Source organism: Melampsora larici-populina (genome assembly GCF_000204055.1).
Source record: "Melampsora larici-populina 98AG31 unplaced genomic scaffold MELLAscaffold_83, whole genome shotgun sequence".
Taxonomy (NCBI): domain Eukaryota; kingdom Fungi; phylum Basidiomycota; class Pucciniomycetes; order Pucciniales; family Melampsoraceae; genus Melampsora; species Melampsora laricis-populina.
Window position 1 is genome coordinate 118427 of NW_006768847.1, and position 14580 is coordinate 133006.

The 14580-nt window shown below is 42.6% G+C and overlaps 2 protein-coding genes across 2 annotated transcripts; both read left to right on the forward strand.

Annotated features, from left to right (window-relative positions):
* Window positions 1–7671: 7671 nt before the first annotated feature.
* Window positions 7672–9087, forward strand: MELLADRAFT_69182 (uncharacterized protein; the record flags this gene model as incomplete). The annotated part of the gene is made up of 6 exons (XM_007418031.1): window positions 7672–7827; window positions 7898–8012; window positions 8121–8159; window positions 8320–8448; window positions 8688–8792; window positions 8867–9087. The coding sequence occupies 6 exons, from the start codon at window positions 7672–7674 to the stop codon at window positions 9085–9087; spliced, it is 765 nt and encodes a 254-aa protein (XP_007418093.1).
* A 2072-nt stretch (window positions 9088–11159) lies between these two features.
* On the forward strand, window positions 11160–14147 carry MELLADRAFT_113389 (uncharacterized protein; the record flags this gene model as incomplete). The annotated part of the gene is made up of 8 exons (XM_007418047.1): window positions 11160–11243; window positions 11319–11334; window positions 11751–11825; window positions 12313–12729; window positions 12810–13526; window positions 13592–13789; window positions 13856–14100; window positions 14127–14147. The coding sequence occupies 8 exons, from the start codon at window positions 11160–11162 to the stop codon at window positions 14145–14147; spliced, it is 1773 nt and encodes a 590-aa protein (XP_007418109.1).
* Between the last annotated feature and the right edge of the window lie 433 nt (window positions 14148–14580).

A 14580-nucleotide genomic window follows, 5' to 3' on the forward strand; every position in this document is an offset into this window, starting at 1 on the left:
TACTGAGTAGAGGGCCGCTACCATTAATCTCTGCGCGCCAGTTAGTTGTACACTCATGCTTCAATCTTAGTTACTATATCAGATCACCTATCTCTGATCTCTGATACTACCGAAGCCCATAACATATTGAAGCATCTCTTAAAATTAGAAGTCAGAGATAGAAGGACGCAAGAAGTCAAGAAGCTGATCGAAGAAGTTATCGGTCAAAAGTCAAAAGAAGAAATTAAATTAAGTTTAAAAGATAATTAAAAAAAAAGTTTAACTCCGCAAGAGAAGAAGATTTTCCATCTCATTCACATCTACCCCACACCCTGTCAAACCTTATCTGCTACATTCCACCACGCGAAACAATTCAAAACGCCTAACTTCACGATATCCCAGTTCTCGGAAAGCCCTACGTCTAGCCGATCATCCGCTGAATTCGCATCAATTACAAATCCGGGATCTGAACCGGGTATGGCCGATACAACCATGCCGACATCTGGGAATACAGACCCTCTAGCACAGATCATGGCGCGGTTGAATTTAATGGACGCTAGGTTATTGGAAGAGACACGTCGGCGAGAAGAAGCCGAACTCGGCCGACAACAAGCAGAGCAACGGTTAGACACTACCAGCATAAAGTAATTTTCCCAAGTAAAAAATGAATACATTTAGAGCAAAAAATGATTGAAAATGCAGTTTATCAGCATTAAATCGGCATTAAATCAGCATTATTCGGCATTAAATGAGCATTTTTGATTAAAAATGCATTAAATGTAATCATTTTTTCCTTGGGAAAAATACCTTTTGCTGGGAGTGAGAAGAAATTCAACGAGCCAACGCTAACGCGCAAGCATCAGCGCTGACTATCCAACCTGCACCAGTACCTAGTACTATCAATGTGAAAGCTCCGAAAGTGGCAACTCCGGATAAATTTGATGGTACTCGAGGCAGTAAAGCTGAAATTTTTGCAAATCAAGTCGGCCTATACATTGTTATGAACCCCTTACAGTTCCCTGACGATAGACCAAAAATCGGATGGGCTTTATCTTACATGAACGGCAAAGGTGGCGAGTGGGCTAAACCATGGACTCAGAAACTGCTTAACGGTAAAACGGACGAGGTACTCACGTGGGATGGATTCTCTGCGGCATTCGAAGCCACATTCTTTGATTCAGAGCGTGTAGCGAAAGCTGAAACGGCGATACGAGCTCTACGGCAAACTAATTCGGTTCTCGCGTATTCTCTCAAATTCAACGACCTTGCTATTGTTGTGAAATGGCCGGATTCAATTCTTATCACTCAATTCAAACAAGGGCTGAAGCCGGAGATCCAAGTTCAAATAGTACGCGACGTGTTCACTTCATTAGATCAAATAACAGAGCTGGCTATAAAAATTGATAACATATTACATAAGCGTGGTGATGATCTCAAGTTGGAGGTGAAGGAAACGGTGGTAGACCCCGATGCCATGGACTGTTCAGCATTTAGATTCAATATATCAAATGAAGAATATCAACGTAGATGGGATAAAGAGTTATGTTTCAAATGTGGGAAAAGTGGTCATAGAGCAAGAGAATGTGGTAGGGGAAATTTAAATAGGAAGTGGAGAGGGAAGTGGAAAGATGGGAAGGATGTTAAAGTTAGTTCAACTGAAGCAAAAGAAGAAGAAGGTGTAAACGAATTGAGTAAAGCTGATGAGTCAAAAAATGGCGTTGCTCGAGGATGAAGGTTGTTCCTTCCTCGAGCTCTTTAGGGGATGAAGTAGAGATAGACATGGGTGCAATTAAGTTTAACATTGATGTACTTGAAATGAAAGACAATCGCATCTTTGCAACCGTGTCTATTCATGACCCAACCCGAGAGACAACCCACTTTGCCCGAGCCATGTTTGACTCAGGCGCGACTCATCATGTTTTGAATGAAGCCTTTGTGAAACGCAACGACCTGACCACGAAAGAACTTCCAAATGCCAAACCAGTAACCGGATTCAACGGAGCACAGTCCTCAATCACGCACGTAGGCAACTTTTGCATTGGACAGGAAGGTAGAAGATTCGAACCAGCAACATTCCTAATTTCACCGCTGAAAGATTCAATTGATTGTATTATTGGTATTGATTGGATATGCAAGAATCATCAATTGATTGATTGGAAACGACGCACCTTACAGCAGACGACGACCAGCATTGCGACTACCGAAGTAGTCTCGCCACCACCGAAAACAATCCCAGGAGAATCTTGAGAGGAGACTTTGGGACAAGCTAGGACTAGTGGCGAGGGGGTGCGCATCTTAAACGATACACTAACACCCCCGCAATGTGAGTGTGATGCAGTTTTATTATCCCGTACTGAAGAAACAGCTGGCAATCAGGATCCTCTCCAAATTAACAGGTCTCTAGAAAAAGAACGTACCGAGGCGAACGTCAAGCAGGATGTTGCAGCTGCCGTGCCAGTTTCGTCCAATCCGAAAACCACCCCACCTGATCTAGGAGAAGACCACATGGGGAACGCTAGGATCTGTGACGAGGGGGTGTGTATTCCAAGTAATACGCTAACACCCCCGCAACGTGAGTGTGCTAGTGTTTTAATTCCCAAAGTGAAAGAAACAGCTGGCAATCAGACATCTTTCCTAAAGCAGGTTTTGTCAAAGAACTGGAAGAAATCCGACTCACTGTGGCAACCAAGACACCGGTCATTCCTGCCTAATCCTATGATCCTACAAACACCGAGGTTGGACGCGGCACGAGCCTCATGGAATGTTTCTGCAAAGCTAGCTGCGGAGAAGACATCTGAGAGTACCAAGCTGTCGGCAGCTGACCTGGTCCCCAAGGAATACCACGATTATCTGCCTATGTTCGAGAAGTCTAAATCAAGAGTTCTACCTCCGCACCGGCCGTACGATTTCTGTGTGGATCTAGTACCTGATGCCACACCTCAAGCTAACCGAGTTATACCTTTATCACCTGCTGAAAACGAAGTCCTCAACAAAATGATAGAGGAAGGACTAGCTTCAGGAACTATACAACGTACAACATCGCCCTGGGCTGCCCCCGTATTGTTTACTGGAAAGAAAGACGGAAAATTACGTCCCTGCTTTGATTATAGAAAATTAAACGCACTCACGGTCAAGAATAAATACCTGCTTCCGTTGACAATGGAATTGATTGATAGCTTACTAGACGCCGATAGATATACTGCACTCGAAATGCGAAATGGGTATAATAATCTACGAGTGAGGGAAGGTGACGAAGCAAAATTAGCGTTTATCTGCAAGGCCGGACAATTTGAACCACGTACAATGTCGTTTGGTCCAACTGGAGCCCCAGGTTACTTTCAATACTTTGTTCAAGATATATTCCGAGATCGAATAGGTCGAGACATGGCTGCGTTCTTAAACGACATTCTAATTTATACCAAACCGGGTGAAGATCATGAGAAAGCGGTCAAAGCTGCGTTAGATACATTACGCGAACAAAACGTCTGGCTGAAACCGGAGAAGTGCAAATTCGCTCAAGAAGAAATTACATACCTTGGGTTGAAATTGTCCCCTAATAAGATATCCATGGACAGCGACAAAGTCAAGGCGGTAACTGATTGGCCTACACCAAAGAACGTTAGCGAGGTACAGCAATTTGTGGGGTTTGCTAACTTCTACCAACGGTTTATCAACAACTTTTCAAGAATAGCCCGGCCTCTACACGAACTGACTCAACATAAAGTACCCTTTGAATGGACCGATGAACGAGACTTAGCTTTTAAATCCCTGAAGGAAGCCTTTACAACTGCACCAGTTTTGAAGATAGCCGATCCTTATAAAGCTTTTGTGTTAGAATGTGACTGCAGTGATTTTGCGCTGGGAGCGGTGCTATCTCAGGTGTCGGAGGACGACGGTGAACTACATCCAGTAGCCTTCCTATCCCGTTCATTGATTCAGGCGGAACGAAACTACGAAATTTTTGATAAAGAATTATTAGCGGTCGTGTCATCATTTAAGGAATGGCGTCATTACTTAGAAGGAAACCCTCACCGCCTTAATGTTATAGTCTATACGGACCATAAGAATTTGGAGTCGTTGATGACAACAAAGGAGCTCACACGTCGACAGGCGCAATGGGCCGAAACCCTTGCTTGTTTTGATTTCGAGATTCGCTTTCGTCCGGGAAGACAGTCGACAAAACCAGACGCTTTGTCTAGACGACCGGATCACAAGCCAGAAGATGGACAAAAGCTGACGTACGGACAAATTTTAAAGCCCTCAAACTTACCTGCAGATGCATTTATTCATGAACTGGAAGTGATAGACAATTGGTTTGAAGAGGAGGAGTGTGACATTTCGTATTTCCTTGAGGATGAGGAGGGAGTAGAGGAAGTCAAGGATGAGAACGACGAACCAATAGATGATGAGGACGAAACGGTATGGGATGATAGCCAATTATTAAATGAAATCCGGAAGACGTTACATAAGGACAGCAGATTGTCAGATATCATTTCAACATGTGAGAGTCATAAGGAAGGAAGATGGGATGAATATGTTTATACCGGTGGATTACTTTATTTCAAAGGGATCGTAGAAGTACCTCACGACACCGAGCTGAAGAGGAAGATTGTCAAATCGCGCCATGACAGTCCACTAGCAGGACATCCAGGCCGGATGAAAACCTTGAACCTTGTAAAGCGTAACTACCGGTGGCCATCAATGAAGGCGTTTATCAATGCGTATGTGGATGGATGCCACTCATGTCAAAGAGTGAAATCAAGATCAACAAAACCATTTGGATCACTGCAACCGCTACCGATTCCATCAGGACCATGGACGGATGTTTGTTATGATCTAATAACAGACTTACCAGTGTCAAATGGAATGGACTGCATACTGACCGTGATTGACCGACTAACCAAGATGTGCCATTTTATTGCTTGCAAAACAACTATGTCATCAGAAGAATTAGCAAAAGCAATGATAAAATATGTGTGGAAATATCACGGCACTCCGCAATCAGTCACATCGGATAGAGGAAACGTATTCATTTCAAAATTAATGAAGGAATTGAATCACCAACTAGGCATTCGGACGCAATCCTCGACGGCGTATCACCCCCAGACGGATGGCCAATCCGAAATAGCCAACAAGGCAGTGGAACAGTATTTACGCCATTTTGTTAGCTATAAACAAGATAACTGGACTGACTTATTAGACCTTGCAGAGTTTGCTTATAATAATAGTCCCCATACGTCGACCGGAATCTCACCGTTTAAGGCCAACTATGGATACAACATCACTTATTCACGAATTCCATCGAGTGAACAGTGCATACCAGCGGTAGAGGAGATGTTAGCTCAATTGAAGGAGGTCCAGGACGAATTAAGAGAATCACTTGTATTAGCGCAAGAATCGATGAAAGCTCATTATGACAAAAGTAAACGTGACTCACCGGACTGGCAAGTAGGGTCAAAGGTATGGCTCGACGCGCGGCATATCTCAACAACAAGACCAAGCGCCAAATTTGCGCATAAATGGCTAGGTCCCTTTTCCATTTTAGCAAGGGTCTCAAAGAATGCTTATAAACTGAACCTACCTGCATCTATGAGCCGCGTCCATCCAGTCTTCTCTGTAGGACTCCTGCGACCTTATGAAGAAAGCACAATAGCGGGACAACATCAAGAACCACCACCACCAATTATTGTGGACGAGGAAGAGGAATTTGAAGTAGCGGATATACTCAATAAGAGAAAGAGAGGCTCAAAAATCGAATACCTTGTTAGTTGGAAAGGGTATGGACCAGAGGATGATACTTGGGAACCAGAGGGTAGCTTAGGAAACGCAAAAGAATTAGTGGATAAGTTTAATAGCAGATACCCAGAGGCAGAAAAGAATTATAAAAGGACACGGAGGGTAAAGTGAGGGCGATGCTTTTTCCCTACTGGGGTTTTTTAATGCTAGCCCGGGGGAAGACGTCGGCCCAACAAAGGAGGGCGCGACGTAAAGGGGGAGTAGTGTTGTGATCCCTATAAGGTGATTATGCTTGTACTGAGTAGAGGGCCGCTACCATTAATCCCTGCGCGCCAGTTAGTTGTACACTCATGCTTCAATCTTAGTTACTATATCAGATCACCTATCTCTGATCTCTGATACTACCGAAGCCCATAACAGAGTTTTGGCACTTGACTGCCAAGAAGGATCGTACGTTTGTCAGGATTTTGAAAGCTTCCTTAAGCATTGATTGGTACGTGTTTTCTTTTGTTTGATCTATGCTTATGGATATTGACCTAGTGCTTTGTTTGTGGATGGTCACAGTTTCCGGTTATGAATCCCTACCCCCAAGCCAACTCTTTTTAGTAATGGATAATGCTCGCATCCACCATGGTGGTAGGATTGCCGAGCTGGCTGCCGAACATGGTATACGAGTATTGTATCTGCCTCCTTACTCACCGGATCTCAATCCGATCGAAAAAGCTTTTAGTGTCCTTAAATCACACTTTCGACGCACCCAGGCGCTCATTCACACCGCGGCGGACACGAAGATTGAGGTGATTACACTACCCAAAAAATAATATTTACCAGGTGGTTTAGAAAAGTGGGTACTTACATAACCCATGTGATAGGTATGTGTTATGTAAGACAGATAAATCTACTAAACACAACAGAGTACGTGTCAAAATCAACCATCAGTCATATCATAAGTCTCTTTCATTGTCTTAGGTCCTTGCTGAGCACCATGCTGAGATGTTTAACTTCAAGAATCTTAGATGTAGTGAATGTTCAATTACTCTCGAGATGATTTGCCTCACTGGGCTTCTTCAACTATCAATATCTCAAAATCCAAAAGAAAACCACACATTTGACGTTGTCATAAAGACAACTGATGCTACATGTGTACAAATAGGTACAAATGTATTTAAATTGACTTATACATATTGGTGTATGGATTTGTATCTCAATTTATCGATTTCTACTTACTTGCCTTTCACTCTTTCAGATTTGTTGTCAGCACGCGACCCGATTCATCACTTCGATCAATCATCCGGCAAAATGGCTTTTAGTGGACTGGTTGTTGTATGACGAAACGTATCTGGTAGTCAGGTTATTTAATCACGATTAAGGTATGTCATCTCATTTCTTTTGTTTCTACCTCATGTTTATGGTCATCTGATCATGATTGCCCTTATCCTAATAGTTCAAACGATATTCTGCAACTTGTTGGATACCACCACACTCGATGAGTATTCCACAGCCACAACTTTCTTGCTGACTTTACGGGTCCACGACAACAACTTCCACCCCAATCTCAGCTTATATGCGTCATACCTGTCTTGTTGATTCTTTTCCCGTCACTTCAACCCTGTCTGGATCTTTTCCTCTCCGATTTTTTTCACTTCTTATTTGGTCATCGTTTTTAAACAACCAATCAGTATCGTCCGTCACTTCAACCCCGCCTTGATCTTCACTCTATCAGTTCCTTCAAACCTCTTATTCGATCAATTTCATATTCACAAATCTTATCATTCTCCACTGCTTCATCATGCTTGACCCAAGCAATCGCGGCATGAGCAAACAGATCATGCTAGATTGGCTTCGCATTAATCATCCTCAGACACCTATTAAGTCCGGACTCAACAAGAACGAAGTTGCCAAGATAGTCCGCGAGCTACAACCTGATTGTATGTACTTTATTTCAATCACTCCTACATGCCAACATTGTCAGAATGCACTAATCATACATATGCTCGAACAGATTTTCCCGACCCGGATAGTGAAGCCCCAGCTCTCAATTCGAATTCTGGCACTTGCTCCCCAAGCGTCTCAGGGAGCTTGACCAGGTCTGTCAACCCTGTTACATCTACGGTACGTCTTTTCCCACACTCAGTGTCCGCATGATCTCAATCTGAGGCTAAGTTGTATGTCCTACTCCCAGATCCAAGAGAATCTCTCTGCTTCTCTCTTGCCGTCTGTCGCGACTCCTCCGCAATTGGACTCGTGCACCAATACTACTGTACAAAAAAAACGAGCCACGGCCCACGAGCTCGATGGTGAGCGGGGTTCCAAGCGCTCAGACAAGGGTGATCCTTTTTACCTGACTTGTTTTTCTTTGGCTTGGTTATCCTGGAGATATTTACTAAAAATACTCGTGCATATAGGGAATCTGATCACAGTCTTATCGGAAAAATCACAGGCAGGTAAGAGCGAAAAATGGGTCAGTTGTCCATTCATATGTATGGCATGAGGTGTCCCCGGACCATATGGATTCACCTCATGTTTCTCTTTCCTAGCGTTCAAAACCTGGAAAGTCGCACCGTACTCTGGTGCATGGGACATCACTCGATAAAACTATACCAGCCAAATCAATGTCGCAGTGCATGACTGTGCCCCTTCAATCTAAATCTAAGGCTCCAATCAAAACCAACGACGATGTTCCGCCACTTATTGATGTCTCAGAAACAAATTGGATGGACTCGCCGAATCCAGGTAAGTAAACTCAGGCTTTGGTCCATCTTGAACTAGATTTGCTCAATGTTTTGATTCAAATAGTTATTGGAGTGGATATCCCACCAATCGATATGTCAGTTAGGTACATGGCTAGTACGAGTCTTGACAAGAAGTCTGGTGCTGAAGTCTTTCAGGAAGAAAGACGACGAGTACAGCAAAGTGAGTGCACTTGACTGCTCTCCACAAGCAATATGTGCTTGACTTTCTCTTCCAATCAGTCCGGGACCTAGAGGAAGCAGTCGAGGACCTCCGATTGAAACTGGAAATGAACGAGAAGTCTGATCTCAGTATATTAGCTGAGGAGATGCGGCGAGAAGAAGAAGGTATGTGAGCAAGTTTAAGACTGAGTGTGAATTATTGTCTCATTTCTAATAATGTTTCTTTTTATCCTATGAAGTTCGTCTTCTCAAAGTATCAGTTGCAGGTCTGGAAGGTACAATCAAAGATTTCGGATCACTGCATGTCGCTGTGACAAACTTAGAATCTCAAGTCACGCGCCTTTGTGGAAAGTTGAGTGCGGCAGTTGAGGACATTAGAGTCCAGGAGCAAGTTATCAGACAGTTGATGAGTCTGGATGAAGGAGATGAAGATGACTCAATCAACAATTCGGAGTTGTGATCAGATACGATGCTTAGCTTATATTCAAAGGACAGGATTTTCAGCTGGTCTGAACACTTCACTTGAATGATCTCTCCACTTTTGATTGAGGATTTACTTGAATCTTGAATTCTTTTCACTGTCTTTTCTTTCACAATATTATTCAAAAGCCTCATAGAAAGGTTCTTACTTGATTTGCATCCATGTTTCTTTTCTTGCTTCAATTCAACTTGTATGATATAGGGCAAATTTTCACTCAAACGGTGAAAGAGTAGAAAATTTCTGGTTTGGATACCTTTAATTTTGAGTGTTTTAATTAAATATGCCAATCATTCATTGAATCTGATGTGGCCGATTATGAGGATGAAGCATATTAGATTATACCCTTCATGCATGAAGGGTATAATCTAATAAAATTAAGAGGTCTGTGGAAGCGCTTTGTGTCATCGCGCAGCTGTCTTGATTCATTCCAAATTGAGCTAAAAAGATACCACCTGACAAAACACACAAGTCACTTGGAAAAAGTGACCAAGCACAGTGCAAGTTTGGTCAAGTTTGGTCAATGAAGTCAAATATGAGATCAAATTCAAGCCATCTGAGTGATCTTGCAATATCCTCTTCATCTAGAGTTATCTAGTATGTACTAGATAAATGTTATCAGTACGTATCTACAACAGAGATACTGATGGTGATATTGAATGTGTGGACTCATAAATATCATAAACAAGATACATCAGGCCTCATAATGAGACACTTCGGTGAGAATGTGTGGGCCTTACAACGGATCATGATTCCACGCATACATATATATATATATATATTAATATAACTCAAGAGGGCCAGAAGAAAAAATTAGATTGAGTACTCGAACCATCAATGACAGTGGTACTATTAGTATTGGCACCGGGTATGTATGTGAATACAAGAAACTTTGATCTTCTTGCTCAATTAATTTACATACATAGTTTTTCCGCTTTTCAAAACTCAAGTGATGTTAATCCGAGCAAGTGATCAATCTAAATAACAAGACACATCAGGCCTCATAATGAGACACTTCGGTGAAAATGTATGGGCCTTACAACGGATCATGATTCCACGCATACATATATATACATATATATTAATATAACTCAAGAGGGCCAGAAGAAAAAATTAGATTGAGTACTCGAACCAGCTCGAGCCATCAATGACAGTGGTACTTAGTATTGGCACCGGTGCAAACATGGTATGTATGTATGTGAATACAAGAAACTTTGATCTTCTTGCTCAATTAATTTACATACAATAGTTTTTCCGCTTTTCAAAACTCAAGCGATGTTAATCCGAGCAAGTGATCAATCTAAATTGCAATGCAAAGAGTACGCAAGGGCAAACTCTTCGCTTCTCTTCCAGTGTTCCTTTGGAAATTACCTGATCATCAACACTCGTGTTGGTCTTTGTCAAAGTTCATCAATCTAAAGTAAAATCAAAAGAATTGATCAAGCTGCGCGTCTCTACTATAAAACTGTGTTGACTCACGGTGTGTTTGAGACTACCTTCCACTATCCAAGAGTAGAAGCATCATATTCTTGATCATATTGTAGATTTCCTTTTCAACCTTTTTTTCCATCAATACTACAATAGTTTCATAGCCATCAATCACCATACTTTTAAGACGTCTCATATCAGAAATTACCTCTACATTCCTCCGAAAATAATGTCTTCAATCACTGATTTGCCCGATGAACCAACTCTGCCACCTCAGCCAAACGAACCTGGTATTGAGATCCATCTACATCCCTCTGAAGATGGTCCGCTTGTTCCTGGTCTTCCTCACCCAATGCACATCTACACCATACGGCCAACCCATCTTTCCCGACTTTTCACTCTTGATCTCTCTGTTATTCACCACCAAACAACTACCAACAGCGACCTTCGTGACTTTATAAAGTGTTTCTATCACTCAATCCCTCGAGTTCGCCTAGACACAAAGCAGCAACTTCTTGATTCCTTCATCCATTACGTGGTGCCTATCCTTCGCTCGGCGCACATCTTTGACAAGGACCGCGGAATCATTTACACCTTTGATGTCCCCTTTCAAATCGAGCTGCAAGATGAGCCTCAAGCTGGTGATCATGTTGGAAATGACATCCACAATGGTGAAGGTGAAGGCGCGGCTGACGCGGCTTAGACATGAGGTGAGTGCTTTGTTTTTTTCGAGAATCTAGGAAGTAGCCAAGTTCTGACCAGCCTACGATATTTTTGAAAATTAGGTGGAAGCTGTTACTTGTAAGCAATGTATTATAAGGAAATCATCGAGAATTACATCTGGTGAGTGTCATTTTGTTTCCAAGTGATCAAAATTGATTTGTTAACACTGCTGTATGACATTATAAGGCTATGCGGCGACTTCACCGTTCTTGACAAGACACGAGGATACAAATAGCAAATGATTCCCTTCATGATTGTTTAATTTGTATCACAGCACAAAAATGTTTGACGTTACTTATGTAGTCTTCCTCTGAAAAGGATTCCACCCTATCCCACCCAGATCCATTCTCCCTTTGATGCTGCCATTCCTTAAGATGCTGAACGTGTGCTATGAATATCTTACCGTGACTGTGATGGCTACTAATGTAGAGATGTAGTAGATGTCAAATATGTGCGTTAATGAACCTATCTGTTGCTCACTTTCCTTACATCAGTTTTGTTATGTAAAGCTATCTTCCGGCTTGAAAGGAAAGGGGAAGATGTCCGTAACCGAGTCCATTGTTGCATTAGTAAGAGTGGTATTCTCAACCTTTTACTTTGTCTGTTGCAGTTGCACATCACGACCGCCTTTGAACATTTACCTTAACATTTTGTCTTAATGTATATTAAGATGAATCCTGTTTGACTTTAAATCCTGAGCACTCTTCTCGGTTTTCAAATCTTCATTTTCAAATCTTTCATTTGGCTACAGTATAAGTTTTAAATCTTGTTGTATATCTCCTCCAAAAATTCATCAATTATCACCAGCGGGTCCTGGCAGGTATCGTCAATAGTTTTCAAAGTATATCTTTTTACGCCAGCATTAAATCTTAGTCAATAGTGACAGTCAGTAACGTCAGTCTTTTAGAATGAGATTGACCAGAACATCACAGAAAAGAAGGAAAAGTGTAGTTGACTCAGATGATTCCGAGAGTCAGTTGTTTCTTTCCTTGTTTGATCATTTCTCTTGCGCTACCTGAACTGGAGTTTCATCATACTCACACGTCTATCTTATAGAAGGGCAGGTCCCTTTGACTCAAGCCAGTGTTGAAGAGCGTCTGGATGAAGTCGGTGTACCGATTGGGTCCAAAACGACTCGTAACGGGCTTTTGGAGCTTCTTGGCAAGCACATCCAGAGAAAGCGGTTGAGAACAGATGAAAATCGACAACGAATCAAATCGGCCACTCAAAAAGCTCGCGCAAGGCAATCCGAGATTTCCACGCTTGTACCTCCGAACGCTCCTTCCTCCATACCTACTGTACCCCTGGTCACACCTGCCAGCCCTCCTGCGGATGAAGTGCAGACACCAACCACCGACTTCTGTAAATTTAACGATTCACAATTGGTGGACCTGCTGCGAACTGTTGGCGTCGACACTGGTCCACTAGATAGAGCACAATTGATTACTCAGTGCCAGGCTTACCATGAGCTGAGTGAGTTCGATTTTGTTATTCTATGTACCAGTCTTTCTCTTAAAACTCACATCTCGATTTTCTTTTTCAAATACAAACAGTTATTATCCCAGCAGACTTTTACACCAATACGAATCATTCGACTACTTTCCAGACTTCCTCGGCATTCACGTTGGAGATCCCATTTGGTGATTCTCCACCAGTTCAATCTACTAACAATTCCCAAACAAATCTGCCTTCGACTACGCCTCAACAGCCATCGTTGACTACAGTAGAAAATTTACAATCTCTTGAATACTCCCGCTTGAGCGATTCAATCATTGAAGAAGGCTCGCCCCGGCAAACTTCTTTGGCTCTGCCTCGTGTAACACGTTCACTTCCAAAGGAGAAGGTAACTAAGAAAAAGAAGAAGAAGAACGATCAGCGCATTTTGACTGCACCAGATCTAAGTCAAACGGTCTCATCTTCAATTTCCACATCGGATGACACGAGTATTCAGATTGGTGGAGATGGTACACGATCAGAAGATCTATCTCACTTATCAACACGTAGGACGTCTCGGAGTTCCACTGTCAAAACCGCCTTGGGTTCAACATCGTCGCCAGCTTTACGAGCGCCCTCATCCAACTCATCGCCAAAGGGTTCCAAATCAAAACCTTCTTCGCAAGCAAGTACATCTAAAGGTTCTCGCGTGTCCGCGATTGTCCGACTTGAAGCATCAGCACCTCTTTCTTTGCATCCTACGACTTCACAGAAAGGGAAAGGTGTGGACAGGGGAGAGGTCACTTGTCTGACGTTGGATACTCAACCAAAAGGTTGTAAGTCCTGCTCCCCAAAGATTCTATGAAGATGATGTCAAGTTTACAGTTTGATCTCTTTGAAGTGCAAGATCACACAAGCTCTATGTCTCATTCCTACGGTCCAAGTCTCTCTGAATCGACGTCACAAACCCCGGTTCCAAACTTTCCAAGCTTAGAGCATGGGCGTCTGGCCTACCCTCGCCCCAAGCCAACCATGCTAAATTCGTCTTCAAACTCGGCAAAACACAAGTCAAACAAACATCGGTCATATGATTCAGGAAGTGAGTGGGAGATCAACAGTATATCCGACATACAGTCCGATATTTCTTTCCATCGGATCGAAAAAGATGCAAATCTCAAGAGCGCTTGTGGCCATCACGATACACCCTCTTCCACGAAGCGACCTTCCCGCTCGACCCATATGCCTGAAAAGCCTTCGAGCCACGCCCAGACTGCTCCTACGACCCACAGCGATGTTGATGAAACCACTGGAGCCCAAGAGTGGTCAATACCTGAGCTGAAGCGCAAGGTAGCAGAGGATGCAATACTCATTCGGCAACTTCGACATCAAACAAATGAACTTAGTGAAAGGGTAGAGTCTTTGACTGACGATTTCAGAGCGCTGTCAAGGACAGTTAGTAGATTGAAAACGGACCAAAACACCAGTCCGAAGACACGCGGTGGTCGGACAGCTGTACACTACAAGAAACATAACATTTTCTGGGCAGAAAATTAAATTATTTGTATACAAAAATCTGGAAAGGTCAGAAACAGAGCAAAAAATATGAAAAAATATGCATTCTGTTCCTTGGTTTGAGATCTCCAATCTGCATATTTTTCCGTATTTTTGGGGTTCATATTGGTGAGTGTACTAACAATAAACCCTCATAATCACCAGATTACCACCTGTAACAGATGCTGGAATTTGGCTGATCAATGCTGAGAGAAAATTTTGATTACTACAAAACCCCATAACTTCGTCGATTCTGGCTCAAAACACTCGGTTTTGAGTGCATTGGAAAGCTGGTATTTGCCTGAAGATAGTACATAAATGAGCCAAATACGTGGCGGG